At 36.4% G+C, this 19,687-nt stretch overlaps 1 protein-coding gene across 1 annotated transcript; it reads left to right on the top strand.

Annotated features, from left to right (window-relative positions):
* The first annotated feature begins 10,627 nt into the window (after nucleotides 1-10,627).
* On the top strand, nucleotides 10,628-19,422 carry TNNI1 (troponin I1, slow skeletal type). Its single transcript, XM_072424413.1, has 7 exons — nucleotides 10,628-10,711; nucleotides 11,110-11,151; nucleotides 14,463-14,594; nucleotides 14,706-14,795; nucleotides 15,091-15,267; nucleotides 17,631-17,741; nucleotides 19,251-19,422. The coding sequence occupies exons 1-6, from the start codon at nucleotides 10,643-10,645 to the stop codon at nucleotides 17,736-17,738; spliced, it is 618 nt and encodes a 205-aa protein (XP_072280514.1). The 5' UTR covers nucleotides 10,628-10,642; the 3' UTR covers nucleotides 17,739-17,741; nucleotides 19,251-19,422.
* The last annotated feature ends 265 nt before the right edge of the window (nucleotides 19,423-19,687 follow it).

The raw sequence follows: 19,687 nt of genomic DNA, 5'->3' as shown, positions 1-19,687 counted from the left end.
AGTTGACAGAAGGTAAGGGGCCAGTTATGTGAAACAGGCAAGGAGTCCCTTGCACCGCAGCGTCTGCAGATTTGACTGCAAGCGGCAGTGAGCAGTACTTAGTGTCTCCCCAGAGCCAGGGTTCAATGGCACGAGGAAGGGGTAACCGCATTGCAACCTTACCGCCAACCTGAATGCAGCCTTGAAGTTTGTAAACTTTAAGGGGCACCACAGCGCACAGACAATTAGCAGTACCTTAATGTTCATTGCCATGAGAGTAGCTCCCAGGGGGTCCCCAATATGCAAACTCATGCAGCTCTCTCTGCTGGCAGCACGATCTCATAGAAGAACATAGGAAATGCGAACACCCCATCCCCCACATGACAATGAGCAGAGAGGGAATCAGGAGAGTGGCTTGCAGGCCGTAGGTTGAGCACCCCTGGTTTAGAGCATGGAGGATTGGGTAGGCAAGTCAGGACTTGTCCCTTTTTTTAGAGTATGGAGTTTTTAGTTTTTTTTAAACAATGTGAGGCCACACCTGACAAAAATGGAAGTGTCTGCTGACTCTTTTAGTGTAGTATGCTCTCTCTGGGTTCAACACATTGCCGGGTTATTGTTCTGTGGTGCTGTTTGTATGGTATGGTATGGTATGGTAACACACTACTGTGTGTTGTCTTTGCAATGTAATACTAAAAATAGTGCATGCAGTTTTTTGGTGCATTATGGTAGCTTCTTATTCAAATTATTGGCTTCCATTCCAAACAAGTTAATAAGTGGAGAAGACAACCATTGGTTTAACGCACTGCAAAAGTGCTAATCAAGCCTTTAATTTATCAATTAGGAGTGCTTTTTAGAAACTGGACATGAGCAAAGTGTGTGTGAGAGATGATGTATAAAGATTAGAATGGGGATTAGTTCAGGGACCATAGCCTGGGGAAGAAGATAATATGGCAAAAATGGAAGTGAGCATGGCTAAATAGGAATGCAGTACACAGCTGTATTAGAAACAGCATCTTACTACAAGCTGTTAGAGATTAGGTTGCATAAACACCACAAAGTTACAAATTAATAAAATTCATGTATAAAAAGCCATTGTTAGAGGGCAGATTACTGTTACTAGAAAAGGTTAGATACTACTAAACTAGTTGTTGAGAGTGTTTCAATCAGCATATTCTAGAAATCTGACACATCAAACTAGTAAACATGTTGTAAGGTCTTCTGCGATAAGAATTTAGAACAAGATCCATTCCTATCACAGCGTGTCAGTGGCGATTTCCAAGTACCCATAAATCAGTTTTATTCATTAGGCAGTATTAGACATTATGTTTTATTATAAATATTAGCAGCATTTTTGCAGATTTTTTAAAATAAAATTATGATTTACTACTTACTATAAAAATAAAATACATTTAGACACTGTGTTTCGCCTTCCTGCTGTACCCTCCTTAGTGATTTTGCCAACAGAAACAAAGTTGTACACTACATAAAGTAGAGAGACAGATAAGCAATAATCTTACACTAAAATAGATATCAGATACATAGTGCAGTTCCGTCTGCTAAACTGTAAAATACCCATCACAGAAAACAGAGTAGTTCAGAGCTGATATTGGCCTAACAAAATAAAGATTACAAATAATTAGACATGATATCAGATATGGATAAAAGCTCTTACAAACTGAGAGTGCCATCTTAACATTCAAAAGTAACATCCCTTACAATGTAACTGAATTCAAGCAATCAGACAATTTAAAATGCTGTTAAGGTGTACCCACTAAGCTAAGGCATTGGTTTGCTCATAGGCACTAGTTTCCGAATGAAAGATTAAAGGATCTGCAATAAGGAAGATACAAAGCTGTAAAACCGACAGTCTAGCTATGCATATCATACTAGGAGAGTGGCTCCTGTGAAACAATCTTTGGGCATAAAACACATTGCAGGATGAGCCCTTAACCTGACATAAACTAATAAAACCCCAAAATTCAAACGACAGTCTGCAATATTCACATTTAATCCAGAGTTTTCTCTGCAATACTTCTATCTTTTCACAAGATGGCTTAGGTCTTCAGGTTGGAGAGTGCAGAGGCAATGTTCAGACTGGTGGTGAGGTTGTGGTGTGGTTACCTCACACCCCTGAACATGTCTATCGATAAAATACTAAATAAGCATCCCACCCGTGGCCACCCATTGAGTTTAAACAGGGACAGTAAGAGGTTCAATACCAACTGCTGCTGTCAGCCATAAAATGTTCAAACACTGGTTCTTTAGGAAGCAGCTGAGCTATGAGGGTGACTGAGTAGTTGACAAGGTATCTAGACAAGGTAAACTAGTGTTTCTATCTGACCATAGTCACAGAATAGCGCTGTGTGGGTAGGAAGGTGTTGGGCAGGGTTTTGTTGAATTCTCCTTCCCCAGAATTGCTGTGGAAAATGGCAAGTAGAGACAAGGTAGGACAGAGAACAGCAGCAAACATTTGTATATACATTTAATAAGACAAACCACTTAATTCTGGTTAAATCATGGTTTGCATGACTAGTTCATGCATCTGCCCAGAACGTGCCGATATACCATATAAAGTAACGTACATACATTATTAGTAAGAAGCCACTAGGTGGCAAGGTGTATTCAGTAATAAGACTAGAGTAATAACTAGAGCAAGAGCATATTGTAAAACATCTAGAACCTTTCGGAAAATCCTCTTTAGGCTGGGTCTACACGGACGGTTTCAAAAACGCATGTAAACATTCCTACCGCATTTATATGTGCTTTTATGCACTTTTACTAGCGTTTTAAAGCTTGCCTAAAAACTGATTGTTGGAAAACGCATATACCGAGTTTTTACCGCCTTTACATTTCAAGCACTTATAAACGCAGCAAAACTCCCCCCGCCCCATTGAAATTAATGGACGTGTTTTCCCGGGCTAACCCTGCGTTTTCAGTTTTAAAATGTTGCAAGGAGCGTTATCTATAATGTTCAAAAATGTGCCTCAAGGAAAGGCCCTGGTGCTGATTAGTCTATTGGAATGCATGGGAATTTCAAACATGGGCTTTTAAAGCCTTAGGTTAAACGCTGGGTAAAACGTCTGTGTGAACTAAGTCTTAAAAGATATTTCCATTGTAGGTGGGGTAAGTGCAAAATGTAGGGAACAGATGATTGATCCGACAGTATCTAAAATACCATGCCAGGGGAGGATCCAAAAACCAACCTTAAAGGAAATATTGAGTGTGTCCTGCTGGCCATTTTTGATTATTTTTGAAAAACAGTCATCCTATTGTGAACCAAAAGAGCTATGGCTTTACCTTTCTGTTGTTACTGGGATGAACAACCAATCCCCCCCCCCAAAAAAAAAAAAAAATGCAGGCTCTGAACAGAATATTAGGTTTTATGTCTTTAAATCTTATTGGTTACATAAGGCTTTTGGATATATACTATAACATCATTTGGTACATTGCTTTGCTGTTTCACAACACACAGTTCTGGATGTGTAAAGGAATTTAAGGTTAGGGATTCTAGAAAATCTTTTTATGTCTACTCTTGTGTACTTCTTGTGTAGAATATGCCCAATGCACAGCTCTGTACAGGGTAAGCATGAGACCAGTAGAACTGTTCTGTTCAAAACTATGATGTTGTGTCAAATCTTTCTTTCTTCTTCTTGCATTAATAACATTAAGGGTATGTTCAGACAAGCAATAATTTTGTCATGGGGTTAGCCCTTCCTCCTGCCAGTGAACCTCTGCTTCAGGGGAGACACTACATGTACCTTCTACCTGTGACAGCCCCAGAGAGAATAAAAAGGGGTGGCAATGAATGGTACCATTCACTGCTGCTCCTGTCAAATAGGCAGACACTGGGTCTTAGGAACCAGGGCCATGGTGTGAGTGACTGAATGCCTGGCAAGGTGCCACACAGGATTGCCTAATCCTGAGCCAGTTCTGAACATAGCCTAACTGGAAGTATACAACATACTATACATGGACAGCCAGTTATCCCTTTAATAAAACAAAGCCTTAAAGCAGACTTATCACCCAAATTTTCATTACATAAAAGTGTAGACAACCCTTTAATGTAAGATAAAAAATATCTTTTTTTTAGGTTTGATCCCTCCCCCTTTTTTTAATTAAAACAGTGAAGCCCCTCCCCAGAATGGGAGCTAAGAACCTCCTGAGATACCTACATTACACATCCCAGAATGCTTCTTGCTGCTCCCAGGGGCTTTTTCCTACATGGGTTTAAATGCTGATCTCACTCTTGATGATTCCAGACAGTGACTGCAGCACTAGTTCTTTAAGAACCAGTATCTGCTGATCCAACAGAGAGGGCAGTAAATTGTACTATACCCTTTACTGCCTTCCCCATTCATTCTTTAAATGGCTAATGGCTACATGTAGCTCCTCCCCTGAGGCAGCAGTTCACTGGCATTTGAAAGCAGTAACCACATCACAACCTCATTGCCAGTCTTAATTTAACCTTAGATATATCCAGTTAATTTTCACAGAATTGGGAGGTGTAGATATATGCAATTGTTTAGCAGAGTCCAAAAGGTAAGACGGCACAGGCACATCTATTTGCGTTGTAGCCCAATATTTATTGATGCATTGTTTTCTTTTGTTTACAAATAATCATTAAACAGCTACCTGTCAAGGGAAATTTCCAAGAATGTCTGTCCCTGTTTAGACAGCTCTTTGCGTTGCTTTCATCTGTATTGAATTACAAAATTAGTTATATTTGCAATCCATGTCTTCAGATGATATATTTAGACAAATGAATCACAAAGGATCATGCAGGCGACCTTTTATCCTCAGTACAATACCCATGGTACTGAAAGCAAAAATAGGAACAGAAGCTTATGCTGATAAGATTCATCCACAGGGCTAATGTAACCTACCATGAAATGGACAGAGACAGCTGAAGATAACTGCATAGAAATGTGTAAGTCTATGGCAGATAGCTACAAAAGCAAACAGTGCCTAACATTTTCCAATGCTTCTTCTCCCTAGTAATAAGTGATCATATGTACAGAATTAAAAATAATTAACAGAATGAAAATATTAAATTATTTTATATATGATTATGCAACCTGTCAGAGTCAACACACCTATATATATATATATATATATATATGTATATATTGTCTATGCAGGGCTTAGAAAAGAGGATCTATGCAAACATTGCTAAGAAAACTGAAATAGTAGAAAAGAAGGTGAGCGCCATAAAAATTGTCATTGAGACATAATAAAGCAAAGTAAAAGGAAATGTGTAGCAGTTAAGCTCTTCCCTGAGACTGGTGGAATTTATTAGACTCACTCTTAAGTGACATCCCAGCAGAACTGTCAGCATATATTTTTCACTTTTTTCCATCTCCCAGTACTTCCTCTGCTTGGTACACAGTAATGTAGACAAATACACGCATTTGATTTACTTCAAACACTTTGCTTTATAAAGGGCATATGCATAATATTGCATGCATGCAGTTTTATGTAGAGGACCAACGTAATACCAATGACCTTTCATAACAATACTCAGATGTGCTAACTGCAAAAATAGGAACAGCAGTTGATGTGGAAGAACTGATGTGCCACAATCCAAATGGACAGGGACAGCTGGTGATAAACTGAGCATGCCTATAGAGGATGTGATCTAATAGATGTGGTTGAGCACCATTTAACTAAAAACATTTACAGCAAAGAAAATAATGGAGTATTTGACAGTGAAAAACATCTTACTGTTTTGTGGTAATACTGCCTTTTTGCCATCCACCTCTAGTTTAATCTTTCCTTTTTTTAGTTAATTAGAATCAGAATTGTTTGAGAGAAGACACATTTTTAATTTTGTAAGATATTAAACATTCTTAGGATATCTACATCAATAAAAGAATAAGTGTTACCAGTAACAATGGGTATTAAGGTGTGTGAATTTACAGAGTACATCTTCTTGTTTTGCTTATGATAAGAGCAAAGCAGAGTGCTGGGATACCAGTTGTTTTGTTGAAAAACAATAGTGATTAGTGTTCTTTTTTCAAAAGCAGGATTGAGCTGAAAAATGGCCTAAAGGCTGCATACACCTGTGCAATAATTGTCGTTGGAAAGAATCTGCTTTAAGAAGAGGGAAGGGGGGGAACGACGGAGTGGCACCCTGCTGCACTCTCCCCCCATTCACTTCCATTATGATCGTTCGTTGTCCATCGTCTGTGGATCCGCCAGGACGGTCGTTCAGATGATGGACAACGGGCGCTGTACACACACCAAATTCTCGTCCAATATCGTCCCTGAGCCGATTATCGGATGAGAACCATTGCAAGTGTGTATGTAGCCATAGACATATGGACTTTTGCCAATCTGACTATCGTGGGTTTCAGCGTTTGTTCAATGCGGATGCGTATAATGTTTTGCCAGTTTGCGGAAGTAATAATGAAAGAGATTATCTGATAGGATCTTATTTGAGCTTTAAAGCTTTAAAAGCAATGCTGTGAAAATATTCTTTACTTGCTTCAAACCCTTTCTGTACTGGACATAACAATATTTGTTTTGACAAAATGTGAATCCACTTTGCTGGTTCTGTACCATCTTTCTACTATAACCGTTGTCTGTATCTGAATTCTGTAACAGCAATTGCTGCTTCTGCCTGGACACAGGATTATAAACCTTCTGCATTCCGCTCCCACAATAGTGCTCAGGATTAAAATTACTAGCATTTTTATAACAGCATTGTTCTCAGAACAAAAAAGACAGGTGCAGAATATCCCTTTCTCCTTCCATCCCCCCATTCAAATACAATCATTGCTTCTCTCCCAAACTCTCTGGCATTCAGTGAATTTGTAGGGGTGTCAGGATTCCATAATGCTGTCACTCTGCGGACATCAGGGTCCTGAATTAAAAATGTTGACAGGGCTCAGACTGTTCAGACTTGCCTAACGGAGCATCCAGAACAGACACAACAGAGGTAAGTGCTCAGATACTGCTGCTACTGCTTAGAACTGGATACACAAGCAAAGAAATGCTTTATACATTAAATTATAATTCTGATAGAGATTATCAATCAATAGAGATTTTTTTTAATATTTTTTTTCTCATTAGATCTTCTAATAGACATGAATGATGCATTATCAGATTAGTTATTATTATTATTATTATTATTAATATTATTATTAAACAGGATTTATATAGCACCAACATATTACGCAACACTGTACATTAAATAGGGATTGCAAATGACAGACTAATACAGACAGTGATACCGGAGGAGAGGAGTTCAGTGGAAGTACTATTTGGATCTTGTTTGTATTTGGTGAAAATGTGCACAATCTGCTATTAACACAGGAAGCAATCAAAGTTAATCTGATTTTGACAGAGAAAAAAAATAACACATCCATGTAATGCCTACTACAAAATGAATTATATTTACATTATTCAGGTCTAGTGTTAGAGTTAGAGATGGCATTTTTTATTTTTACATCGTATAGGGAAAGGTAAGATTCATTGTTTATTTGTCCTCATTCAAGAACAATGTTAGGGGACATTTTCTAGCTTAAGTTAACTTAAATAGATTTAAAAAAAAAGACACAAAAATTCAAATTGAAATAATGAAGAAATTCTATGCAAATAGGATTTTTAGAGATTGAGGGATATTAGATCTCTAACTATACTGTTACAAAAAAAATCATGTGGGTTTAGCCCTACTGTAAGAAATTTTTTGGTAAAATGTTTTTTTGATAATTGTATTTGGAATCTAGAGAATCTGCAAAAAGTGTCAGCTTTGTTTAGGGGTGTAAAGAGCAGGCCACATACATACCAATTTGATAAAACAATTGCAAACATTTAAAGCAAATGTACAAAAAAGTGAAATGATGGTACAGACACTAGATTAAAAATCTAATTGGTTCTGATTTTTTTTTTAAATTTTGGATTCAGTTTTTCAAAAATCTTAGATTATAGCCTGAGTTTGACCACAGAAATGATAATTATTGGTGGTGGAGCAAATTCTAGTGAGGTAGCTTGATTTGTTTTCAGCAAAAAGTTTTGATTATATCTGCAATTCCCTTACAAAATCTCCCCAGATTGAGGAGAATTCCCATTTAAATCTACAAACACAGGTTAAATTTCCATCACTAAAAACAATATTTCACAATCACTTACAGTGACAGTAGCATGAATAAGTGCTGATAGCACAGCACTGTTAAGTTCTTTGGAGAAGAGAGGGGAGAGGACAAACAGGTACCTCCCATCCTCCAAAATAGGAAACTACAGCAGTCATTCCGTGTCAGTTGTCTAGTAATATGCCACAGAGGATTGGTAAATTATGTCAGGGGTCCACCAAACACAATGGGCCCATGAAGACCATGTTTATTCATATCAGGCGACAGCCTAGCATGCGTACATAGGTGTAGTCTGTATAGGAGATGTCTATTTTTATGTAGTAAAGGTTCATATACCATTTAAGTGCTCCTGTCAGGGCTGTATTTACTTGTATCTATATGTCACTTATGGGCCTGTGTCCAGGTCAGATAGATAAGGCAGATCCAAGCCTCAAATACACAAATTGTTTAATTACTCTGGTACATCTGGACATTTGTGGCTAACTTAAACAAAAGACCTGACTTGAAAAGAGAGTTCAGGAAATTATGAGATGAGTTGAGACTTTTTGTAGTTAATGAAATATAAAACCACCTCCTCTTTCTCTTGTTTGGTGGCCTGTAAAATGCTATAAGTTAATCACAGATAGAATAATGTCCATTCCAATAGTAATTATTTTAAATAGCGTCATTGCAGAAGGGGGTCAAAGTTTTATGAAAGGGTGTTGTCATCACCCTTGAAGTCTAAATATGGCGGAATGATGTCTAAATATGGCCCTGGCCATTTTTGGAGAAAAAATGTTGTGTATTCCATTTCAGAAGTTGAAAGCACTTGAATTCAGATTATTACTACTAATATTGAAAGGCTAGTCATTCATAACTTACTTAGAAAAAGGCCTTATTGTTCTGAAAAAGGTTCAAAGTTGCAAAAAACTGTATTCAACTTTATACACTGATTACCATGCTTTCTTAAAGCTCCAGAATCTGATGGTGTTGCTAGTGGCTGCTTAATTTAATAGGTTAATGATATCTTTTTATTGACTGCCAAAGTACACATTACCTAAATACACCTAGAAAACCTTGTTTTTGCTGGGTAGAAAACAATATATATGTTCATGGACTGTGTTCAGTGGAAATATCTTGTCAACGGCCTAATGACAAATTTTAGCTGCTCTTTGTTCTTATATGTTGCTGCTTTTTTTCTGCACAGATTCCCTAAATACAGACACCAACCATGCCAGAACCGTGAGTAAACAACCCAAATTACTTTTTTTAACAGCTAATTCTAAAGTTAGCTAATGATTGTCAGACAAGGGATTTAAAAAAAAAGTTTATTTGGAGTAGTAATATGCTATATTTTATGATAGCTATATTATTATGATAGTTTCAGTGGTTGACTGCTCTATCTGTTCTCCTGACACTGACCAAAGGGATGGTACAGCTAAATTATTGGATGGACTACTCTCCCTATGCCTCCCCATGATGATGGTGATCCCTTCTCCCTAAATATAGGACAAACAGTGGCACATCTGCTTGTCAACACAATGATCGAAAATTTCCAGATCTTCCCTGTAAATTTTTTTTAGGAGCATTAATTGGTTAACCTGAAGCTATAGACACAATAAGTTACACTTAAATAAAATATAATTACACTGAGAAATGAACATGAAATATATGGGAAAATATTAATGTATTATTTCCTCAAGATGGTGCTGTATAAATACCCATACCCATAGGAGAATTGTTTTTTTTTTTCACTGCCTGTGTCAGTTTTTGTAGGTAGTTAGTAAATTGTTCAAAAAGGTATAATAAAGCAAAAAAAAAATCAGATTTCTACCTCAGACTTCTACTGCAGGGGAAGAGGAGGGAATGCAGTCACCAAAGCCACTAAAACATGAATATGGTGACCATAGCACTTAGTACAGGATCCCTAATGCCCTTTATAAACAAGCAGATCTGCTGCCATTTTTTGCTCGACTGACCATTATGATTGATTAACGGATCAATAATTGCTCAGTCATCTGTCCCAAAGCACAGTTTCGGTGGTCCCAATACACAAAATTGGAGGGAGGGGACTGGGGGAGCAACATGACAGTGCTGAGGATGCTGCAAATTGGAGCTTTATTATTCATACACAAAATGGGCTGTGTACTTTTAATCATTATTTATTAACATGACTAATTGCTCCTCATCCAATTAAGGACCAAAAATGATTGCAAGTTTGATTTACTTTTGATTTCACCTAAATTCCATAAGTGTAAAATGTAAAATAAAAACATTCCAGAGTGTACTAGGCATAAAATGCTAGGTTGATTGTTCTCAATGTGTGTGGGAAGATTTACAATTAGCTTATATTTGATATGAAGGTTTTTATGTTGTGCAATTACTGTTTTGTACATCTGAATTGTAAAAGTGTGCTGTGTCTTATCAGTGTCCACATGATTTCTAGTTCGTCTGTCTTCTTCTTTCCTAGTGTAGTTTATGTTTGATTGTTCTGCAACACTTTTTTTTTAACTGAATTAAAACAACTAAGCAGCAATTTGAAATTAACAGTCAAAATTTCTTCTGTTTAGGTTAAAACCTATTTTATATTGTTTATGCTAATAATTGTAAAATATTTTATTTCTTCTTTCTCATTGCACATATGGCAAAACAACAAAAGAGAGGTAAGGAACAGCATATATTCTTTGAAATATCCTGTATTAGTTTTGTGGCACTTTTTGAAGCAAACTATTTATGATAACATTTTTTATAGGAATTACCTTGTGTTATGGTGGTCTTACAATTAACATAAATTTATTACCAATTAACATAACATTTTTGGTATGTTCAGTCCAAAATATTGTTATAACAAGCACATTAGTAAATGTATGACCACATAATATAATCTGTTTGATAATTTTGGTCAAGTTAGGAATGGTTACTTGTCTGTATTCATCCCAACACCATTATAATATTTCCTATTATACTTGTCATGTGTGTCGCCGCTGCTGATTCATTAAAGTGCAAGCTAGTATACCTAAATGAATAGTAGTTTATTAGTGTGTTGGTTTCTGTCTTTTAGAGGAAATCAAAGATTTCAGCTTCACGCAAGCTACTTCTTAAGGTAAGCAGCACCATAAGAAAAGAATCAAGAAAATAGCAGCATGAAAAAAAAATATCTATATTTGGTTAGACACGTAGGCAAGCCAAAGTTACATGACTTGTGTCTGTTATAGTAAAATCCTAATGGTAAAATCATAATGGTGTGCAAAAAAAGCTGATCTCTTGGGAAAAATCTTTTGCACCCCTTCATTTGATCTTCCTCATCACTGCAGGTGTTTATTGGTCATTTATTCTAGAGTATGATACTATAAGAGTTAAACCTAACTTACCCCCTGCTTACCCCCTGCATCTGCAGATACTGTTCTCTGCTGCCCAATCCAGTTGGCAGGTGAGGCATGGGAGTTATTCAGGAGAATGCAAAGCTCATTGACTTGCACTGCAGGAGATGACAGCTGTGTTCAGAGCAGCAAGGCAGCAAGGCGCAAGAAAAGGCTGCAGGGGACCAATCATGTGCAGCAGAGGAGAGCGCCAAATGCTACAGGAGTGAGGAATATAGGGGTTTTACTCAAATATATCTATGCAATTGGTAGGGGGAACCACTGCACTGGTTAAAAAATACTCTAAATTCAGCTATAATAACAAAAGCAAAAAAAAAAAAAATACACTGCACATATTCAGCATTTTTAAACCTCAGGTAAAGTAACAATTATTTTTTCTTTCATTACCACATAAAAAATGCAGTTTGCTTATTTCCATATTTTTGTTGGATAAGTGCAAACAGAGAGTTTTATTTTGGCAAAACGATTTACTTTTGGAGTAAGCAATACAACAAGAACAATTAGTGTATTATTATAATTCACATAAGCAAGGCCAAAAACTGTCTCTAAACAGTTTTACATCTATCTACTAATTAGAGTTCTTAGGGCCTATTAAATGCCCATATAGTCCAAAAAGGTCCTAGTTGTAAAAGGTCATTCGCATACGTGTAGCAGGTTTACCTGGCACGTTTTGTTTACTATGGGCTTCCCCAGGGATATTGGCACGCTAGCAAGGTGGAGTACTGGAAAAAGTGTTACAATAGTTACAATAGTACTATATTATGGAAAGTAACAATCATAAGAACAATCAGTAAATAACAATAAACATGCAGTTTGTAAAAAAATATTGTCTGTATATTACAACAATATCAAAGCATTTACAGCTTAAACTAACAGGCTGAAAATTGTCCTTGAAGTAATGTACAGAAAATCCCTGGGTTAAGGACATCCAACATACAGACGCCTCCTAGATACGAACAGGGCTTCCCTGCTCACCGTGTGCAGAACGGATGGGGAGGGGGCGGTTTGCATGACTTGCAGAAGAAATCTTTTGCTAAACACAGTTCAGATTGCGGGTGATCTTAGGAAGTGAGCTCTTTCTGCAACCTCTTGTAACTCTTTAATGACCAAGACAAACTCTGCAGTAGTTTCTTTTTGTATATCAAAGCACAGCTTGCTCCAGAATTTAATGAATGTCTAGGCTCCATAAATATTTTTTTTTGCTTTGTTTGGGATTAACTAAAGCTATGTACACAAATCCAAGGGTTCTTGCCCGATAATCGGCTCAAGGCCAATATCAGACTAGAATCTGGCGTACAGATATATGTACAGCGCCAGTCGTTCAATGTCTGAACAACCATCCTGGCGGATCCACAGTCAGTGAATGGCGAAAGATTGTAATAGAAGTGAGGGGGGAGAGCACGCAGCAGGGTGCCGCTCCGTCGCTCTCCCCCTCCCCTCTCCATAGAGCAGAACAGTGCTGTATGTACAGCACTCGTTCATGCATTGTACAGTCCTTAGTCGTTGGAAAGGATTGTGAAAGATCCTTTCCAACGACAATTATTGCACGTGTGTATGCAGCTTTACAGTGAGGTTTTTATACAGTAACTGACACCACGCTGCCTAATATTATGTTGAGACAAACATCTGTCCTAATTGCATTTATTAAAATAATGTACCTGTTCTGACTTAGATACAAATTCAACCAACCTACAGTCCCTATCTCATATTTAACCTGGGGATTACCTGTATATAGTATATATGCATCTGAATAGGTTCTTGCGTATAATTAATACTATATGTGGACATCAAAATAAATATAGTATAAATATATGGTGCAATACAACAAATTTAGACAGAATGTGCAAATAGTAGATAATAAGTACTAATTAAATAAGTTGTCACGTCACGATGAGAAGAAACGTGTATGTTCTGGTGCTCCCCCCTGATTTTATGAGGGGGGGGAGGGGAAATTAGTTATGTTTTTAGGCAGTTGCCTGTGTCACGTAATGATAAAAAGTAAGTATAATGGTATAATGGAAATTGGTAATAAGTATTTCATAGTGTTAAAATAAATAAGTATGTTGATAAAGAGAAGCATGGTAAAATAATAAAATAGTAGAAACTCTCAGATAACGAAGAGGTATTGGGGGCTTAGATTGTGTGAAAATGATAATTATGGGATAATAAAGGTGGGTATGTAAAAGAACATCAAGTAGGTTAAGTATATTGAAGGTAAATGAATATAGTATACGCCAGATAAAGTAACCAAATACAGTGAACATCATATGTGGTAATTTATAGTAAGTGCTGAATTGTACAAACATTGGGAAAAACTATTTTGAAAGGAATTCTCCTCACTTTGGCACATTTCCCTACAACTTGGTGCTATATGTCCTAATGGTACCCCAATTGGAGAAAAAAAAACTGGCAGGGTTTTTAAGCTTCCCAATTCCATCCAATCAAAAAAAAAGTTTTGGATACATAAAGTAACGTTACATTATGCAAAGTTTATTGGAGAATCCTACTATGTCCTTGTCCTTTGACACATTGGTCAATAATTTATAGGTGCTGACATTAGAAGTCCATGCAACCCCTGCAAACTCTACTGAGCAAAGCTTGTCAGTGTGTGTGGTGTTACCATTCAGAGATGTTGAAGACTTTTTGGACAATATTGCCTATTCACCATTTTACCCATAATAGGCCAACTTTGCATGTCTCCTTGGGATAGTAAAAATGGCTCCCCTCTTTGCTAAAATGCATGGGAACCAGGGGGCTAGCATAGATGAGGAGGTTGAATATACAGGCATTAATTAAATGTTCTGTAATGATTGTGGCAGTCTTAACTCTTTCAGTCTTCCTTTGATAGTCTGCCTAATAGTAGTACTCGTCTACTATAATGCATTATTAGTGCAATCGTTAGAAATAGGATTTCCCATAGCACACATGATGTATGGTCAATTTAGCCAAAGAGCACCCTGGTGGAGGTAATGGGTGAATATTTCACTTAGGGGTATATGAATACATATATTTTATTTTTGCTGTGTCTTTACAGAGTTTGATGCTGGCAAAGGCAAAAGAAGCATGGGATCAAGAGCATATGAGTACACAAGAAGAAAAGCAGAGATATCTTAATGAAAGGGTTCCACATACTAACACACATGGATTGGGACTAGCTGCCTTACAGGTATTTATTTTTTTTATTACATTTTAATATTCTGTGGTCAAATATTTTTTTTATTTTCAATAGAGAATCAAAGTACTGACACTGAACTCTCCCTCAACCCTCTTTTTGCAGGAGATGTGTCGTGAACTTCATGAAAAAGTTGGTATTGTTGATGAGGAAAGATATGACATTGAAGCAAAAGTTATTCATAATACTAGAGAAGTAAGTTCATATTACTGTCATTGGATATCAGTGTTAATGCTCCACAGGGAACCTTGACAATTGGAGGGCCCTTAGAACCTTGAGGGGTGTAGATAATCAAGGCAAACAGCTTTAATAAAAGAACTACAATTTTTTTTGAAGTTATTTTACTCAAATAGTGTAATACTGAACAGTGTTGAGCATGCTGTTTGAATAATATGTTGTTCCTTTATAAATATCTTAAAACAGAGAAACCATAACTTTATGATAATATGCAAGGTAAAATGGTTTATAAATGATATGCAAATCATTGTAGATTCAAGACCTAAAAATGAAAGTTTTGGATTTGCGTGGCAAGTTTAAAAGACCACCGCTTCGCAGAGTGCGGGTGTCAGCTGATGCTATGCTCCGTGCGCTCCTGGGCTCAAAACACAAAGTCTCGATGGATTTACGTGCCAACCTGAAATCTGTGAAGAAAGAGGATACCGAAAAGGTAATTTAGGGAAAATACACACATTGCTTTAGCTTTGAAAGTGTAATTGCCTGGATATCCATGCATAGTTTAACAAAGCCAAACATACCCACAATATTGTGGTAAAATGTAAAATGCAATTGGACTAGTATTGGCACTAATAATTTCCTTTAAATTTTGAAACAAGTAATTTCTGAATTCAGTTCCAGCACAATGTAATAGCATATTATTCAGAGTACAAAGAAGCATTTGCCCTGGTGAATTTCTGCCAATTGAGTTGGAAATCCAACAAAAATTTTACAAAACTTTACAAAAACTTTGAACATGCAGCATTCTTATTGTGGAAGGGACAGGCCATGTCCCTTCTGCAGTAAAACATGCTTACCTTCCTGCTCACAACCTTCTTTAAGTAGTACACCGAGTTACACTGAGCTCGTGGCAGTTATGTCATCCTGGCCATCCTGAAGTTCTCAGTCCCGTAAGAGGGAGAAGATAGCGGTGCCCACAAAGGAGTATGGACAGGTAAGTATCAAAAAAAAATGTATAGGTAGGCAAGCCTATTTTATTGCGGAAGGATTATCGTCTGTGCCTTTAGCAATAATGGACCTGCCTGGTTGCAGCTTTTTGTTTTTATAGTTTGTTCCACTTTCCTAAAAATTATAAAACTGTGATCAGTGAGGTTCTTTATTGCAGAAGGCACAGATTATGTCTTTTCTGCAGTAAAACAAGCTTACCTGCCTGTTGGCAATCTTCTTTGTACTCTGAATAGCGCATGACAAGCTCATTGTACAGTCTCAGCATAGCTTGATGCTGGGAATGACATACAGCAGGTCCCCGATAAAAGATTTCCCTTCTGGAATAAAGTGAAAAGTTTCTGATTAACTGCTTGAAACTAAATTTTTGGTTCCACCACAACGGTCAGTTCTGGTGATGGTGACCACTAGAACAAATAGAGAGAGCGCATTTCTTTAGCAGGTACACATACAAAAATGAAAATGTAACGGAGGTTGTAACCCTCTCACCACTGAAAAAAGATTAGGCTTTGATACTTTCATCTTTACTGAGAGGTAATCTCCCCGATAGAGACACAGGCACACAGCATCATAAACCATTTGGAGATTCTAACCAATCTACATAATGCGAAAAATAGTATTTTATTACTACCGAAGTCTAATCTAAAATATTTGACCTCACATTCTGTTCATTGTTCCCAGATTTGTAAGTTTCAAGCCCTGTCACAGATTTTCTGATTTTGAAGTAAAATATTGCTTGCAAGAGTGTAATTCACTTTGCTATGTGAACGTCCTTTATTTCTTTAGTAAATCAACCCCATTGTTCTAGAAAGTTATCTTCCAGCTTAGTCTTAGGCCTTTTTCAGACTAAAGTGTTTTCCTCTAGACCTGCATTTAGTTATGGCTTAGGTTAATGGACAGTGTTGGGTCTCTCAGACACTCCAGTTTGGTTATATCAGATTAGAGACCCTGTAGTTTGACAAATCCTTATGGGGTTTTGGTGTTTTTTCTTGCTGCTCTTCCAAAAACCCAGCTTTATAAATTGCCTTGTTCAGTGTTTCCCTACCTTTTTACATTGGGGGAACCCCTTTAAATACCTTTCAGATCTTTAGGGAACCCTTACTATAATTACTTTATCCAAGACTCTACTGTACTTTATTATGGTGGTCCAGTATGAGGAATGCCTCTTACATTGCTGGCCATTGGTAAGGCTGCCACCATTATATATAGCCAAAGAGATCATTGGTGTCAGTTAAACTGACCTGGGAGGCACAAATTTGTTCATAGCTCAAGAAACCCCTAGCAACTTCTGGAGGAATCCTGGTTTAGAAACACTGGTCTAGTTTAATATTACTACATGGATGGTACTTGTACAAATTAGGTTTGGCAGTTGGTGCTTGCTGTGACTGAAGGGGATTTACAATGCTGGACAATATGATTAGTGATGGATTTACTTCCAGGGACAATAATAAAGATTATTTGTTAATGTCTTGTGTTTTTATTTTTATATTAATATTATATTAGTTATTTCTTGCACTTGCTGGAAATGCTGGAAATGTTATTAGCCTGTAAAAGTGCAAACATATTTTCCCATCACATTTAGGGCTGGTAATCTGCATTGTATTTAGTTATGTTTAAAGGTATAGATACACTAGTTTTATCCCTTTTTAGACAGAAAAGTGATAAAAATGTTCTAATATTTGCCTTTAATTCTCCTTACATTTTCTTTTGTTTCTACTTCCTACTAGTAGCATTTTCTAGGTGTAAAGTACTGTTCCAGAAATTCTATAATTCTTTATTTCCCTTATTCATTCCACATAGGACAGAATAAGTTGTCTAATGAGTGTAAACAATTATGTCCCCATCTTCTAGGAGCGTCCTGTAGAAGTCAGTGACTGGCGTAAGAATGTAGAAGCCATGTCAGGCATGGAAGGCAGGAAGAAAATGTTTGATGCAGCAAAATCTCCAACTTCACCATAAGAGGTATAAATTGTAGTAATATTGTTTGTAGTGGAATAATAAACAAATATTATCTAGTATTATAATTAAGGTATACACTTGCTCCAATTACATTTCCTAATATATATATATAAATATATATATATATATATATATATATATTTATATATATATACATACATACATACACTTTACACAACATGTATTCAGTGATGTGTGTCCTATATTTATATATGGTTGATCGATGTATGTTACCACAATGTGCATGCATACACTAAACATACTGCAGAATGCATTGCAATATAGTTACCAAAAAGTGATGGTGTATAGTGATGAAAGTAACACTTAACATCTGTGTAAAGGTATAAATTGTAGTGTTAATATACTGAATGATGTCAGTACAGTGGGCAAAAAGAAAAACACAGGTGTGCCCAACATCTGGCCAAATCATTTATGTCATGCAAACCTAACAATCTTATCTAAAGGTCACATTGTGCATTGTGTAAACCCATGTGTGCTAATGCAGTGCTGTGCATTAAAGCAGCTCTTTCATTTTGAAATCTCAATAAAATTTGGACATGACCGCACATTGTAATACATTGCATGTGAATAGTGATGTGCTAAACTGTGCACACTAAAATTAGTTTTCTGTGCTGTCCTCTAGAAATGTCAAGGGTTACACTTAATACATTTACAAAGTTGACCACCACTGATGTAACTGCAGTCATTTAGGACAAAGAACAAAGTGCTTTAAGCCAGAGCAACAAAATGGAAATATTTTCAGTGTTCATAGATGAGTTCATTTAAACACCAGCATCACTGGAAAAGAAAATGGTAGCACTAGCAGCCAGTAATGTTTTCTGTTCTTTATAATTCTATCCAATTATTGCTAGGCATACACTATGTTACTTTATTTTGATGTTATTTCAACCATTACAATGACAGCTTTAAATTGAACCTTACAATCGTTTACAAGACTACAAACATATTCCCTTTTTGACAACAGATCTGAATTATGATCAAGTTTACCAATTATATATAAAAAAAAAATAAACACAAATGTTAATTTTTATCAAAGATGGTAATCAATTGAAAAACCCTTCCCTGATTCTTTTCTGTCAATATTTTTCCCAAATACTGGTCACAAATAATATTTTGAATGTAAACCAAAATGTTTTTAAGATTTATTCAAAAGTACCCCATAGTGTAAGGCTAACATAACACAGAAGAGGAGGGTGTAGATTGCTGATCTCTTTATTGTACTGTCAGCAGACTGGGAAGAGTCGTTGTTAATGCTTTATTTGTAAATTGCTGAAAATTAGAAGAAGGTTTTGTTAAAGCGTAACTTTTGTCTAAACATTTAAAAAACATTGTTTTAAAGTGAACTGTGCCAGTCATTTTAAATCCTGTATGTAGATCTGAATTAAAAAGCACAATAAAGGATATAAAGCTAGAATGTAAATATATATGTTCTATGAAAGACTATAGTGTTAACAAATGCTTGCTATATCTGATGCCTTCTGTATTTTTCAGGATCATGTGGATATCTACTTCATCTCCTTTAACTTTGCTGCTCTACTTGCAATGGTTTTTTTCCCGAAACTTTGTCCTCCAGCTGAAGCTGATGTGTCAGTTTTGTGACTTAGCGACACACTAAGTCACTTACACTTCAAAAACACCTCAATAAAAATACATGTGTCTGTCACATTGTTACGTGGTCTTATATACTTTTAAAATTTCTGTTAGGTACAAAACAAAATATAAATATTTCTGGTCTTGCAGGTAGTTTACTTTTTTTTATTAATATCCAATTTAAAAAAGCCCTGGGACATACTGGGCCTGATTTAGTAAAACTCTCCAAGACTGGAGAAAATAGACTTTCATAGGTGAACTAGGGTGATCCAGCAAACCTACAATGGATATAGTTAAGGATTAAAAGGATTTTGCCAACAATAGCAAATGATTTAAAA

This window comes from Pyxicephalus adspersus, chromosome 1 (genome assembly GCF_032062135.1).
Source record: "Pyxicephalus adspersus chromosome 1, UCB_Pads_2.0, whole genome shotgun sequence".
NCBI lineage: Eukaryota > Metazoa > Chordata > Amphibia > Anura > Pyxicephalidae > Pyxicephalus > Pyxicephalus adspersus.
Note: the sequence above shows the minus strand (reverse complement) of the source record. Positions and strands in the feature narration are given on the sequence as shown.

Excerpts from the sequence above, each read along its gene's own strand:
- TNNI1 (XM_072424413.1), top strand. The coding sequence starts at position 10,643 with ATGCTAATAATTGTAAAATATTTTATTTCTTCTTTCTCATTGCACATA. Across the intron at positions 10,712-11,109 it reads GGCAAAACAACAAAAGAGAG|AGGAAATCAAAGATTTCAGC; the intron begins GTAAGGAACAGC and ends TCTGTCTTTTAG. Across the intron at positions 14,796-15,090 it reads TTATTCATAATACTAGAGAA|ATTCAAGACCTAAAAATGAA; the intron begins GTAAGTTCATAT and ends AAATCATTGTAG.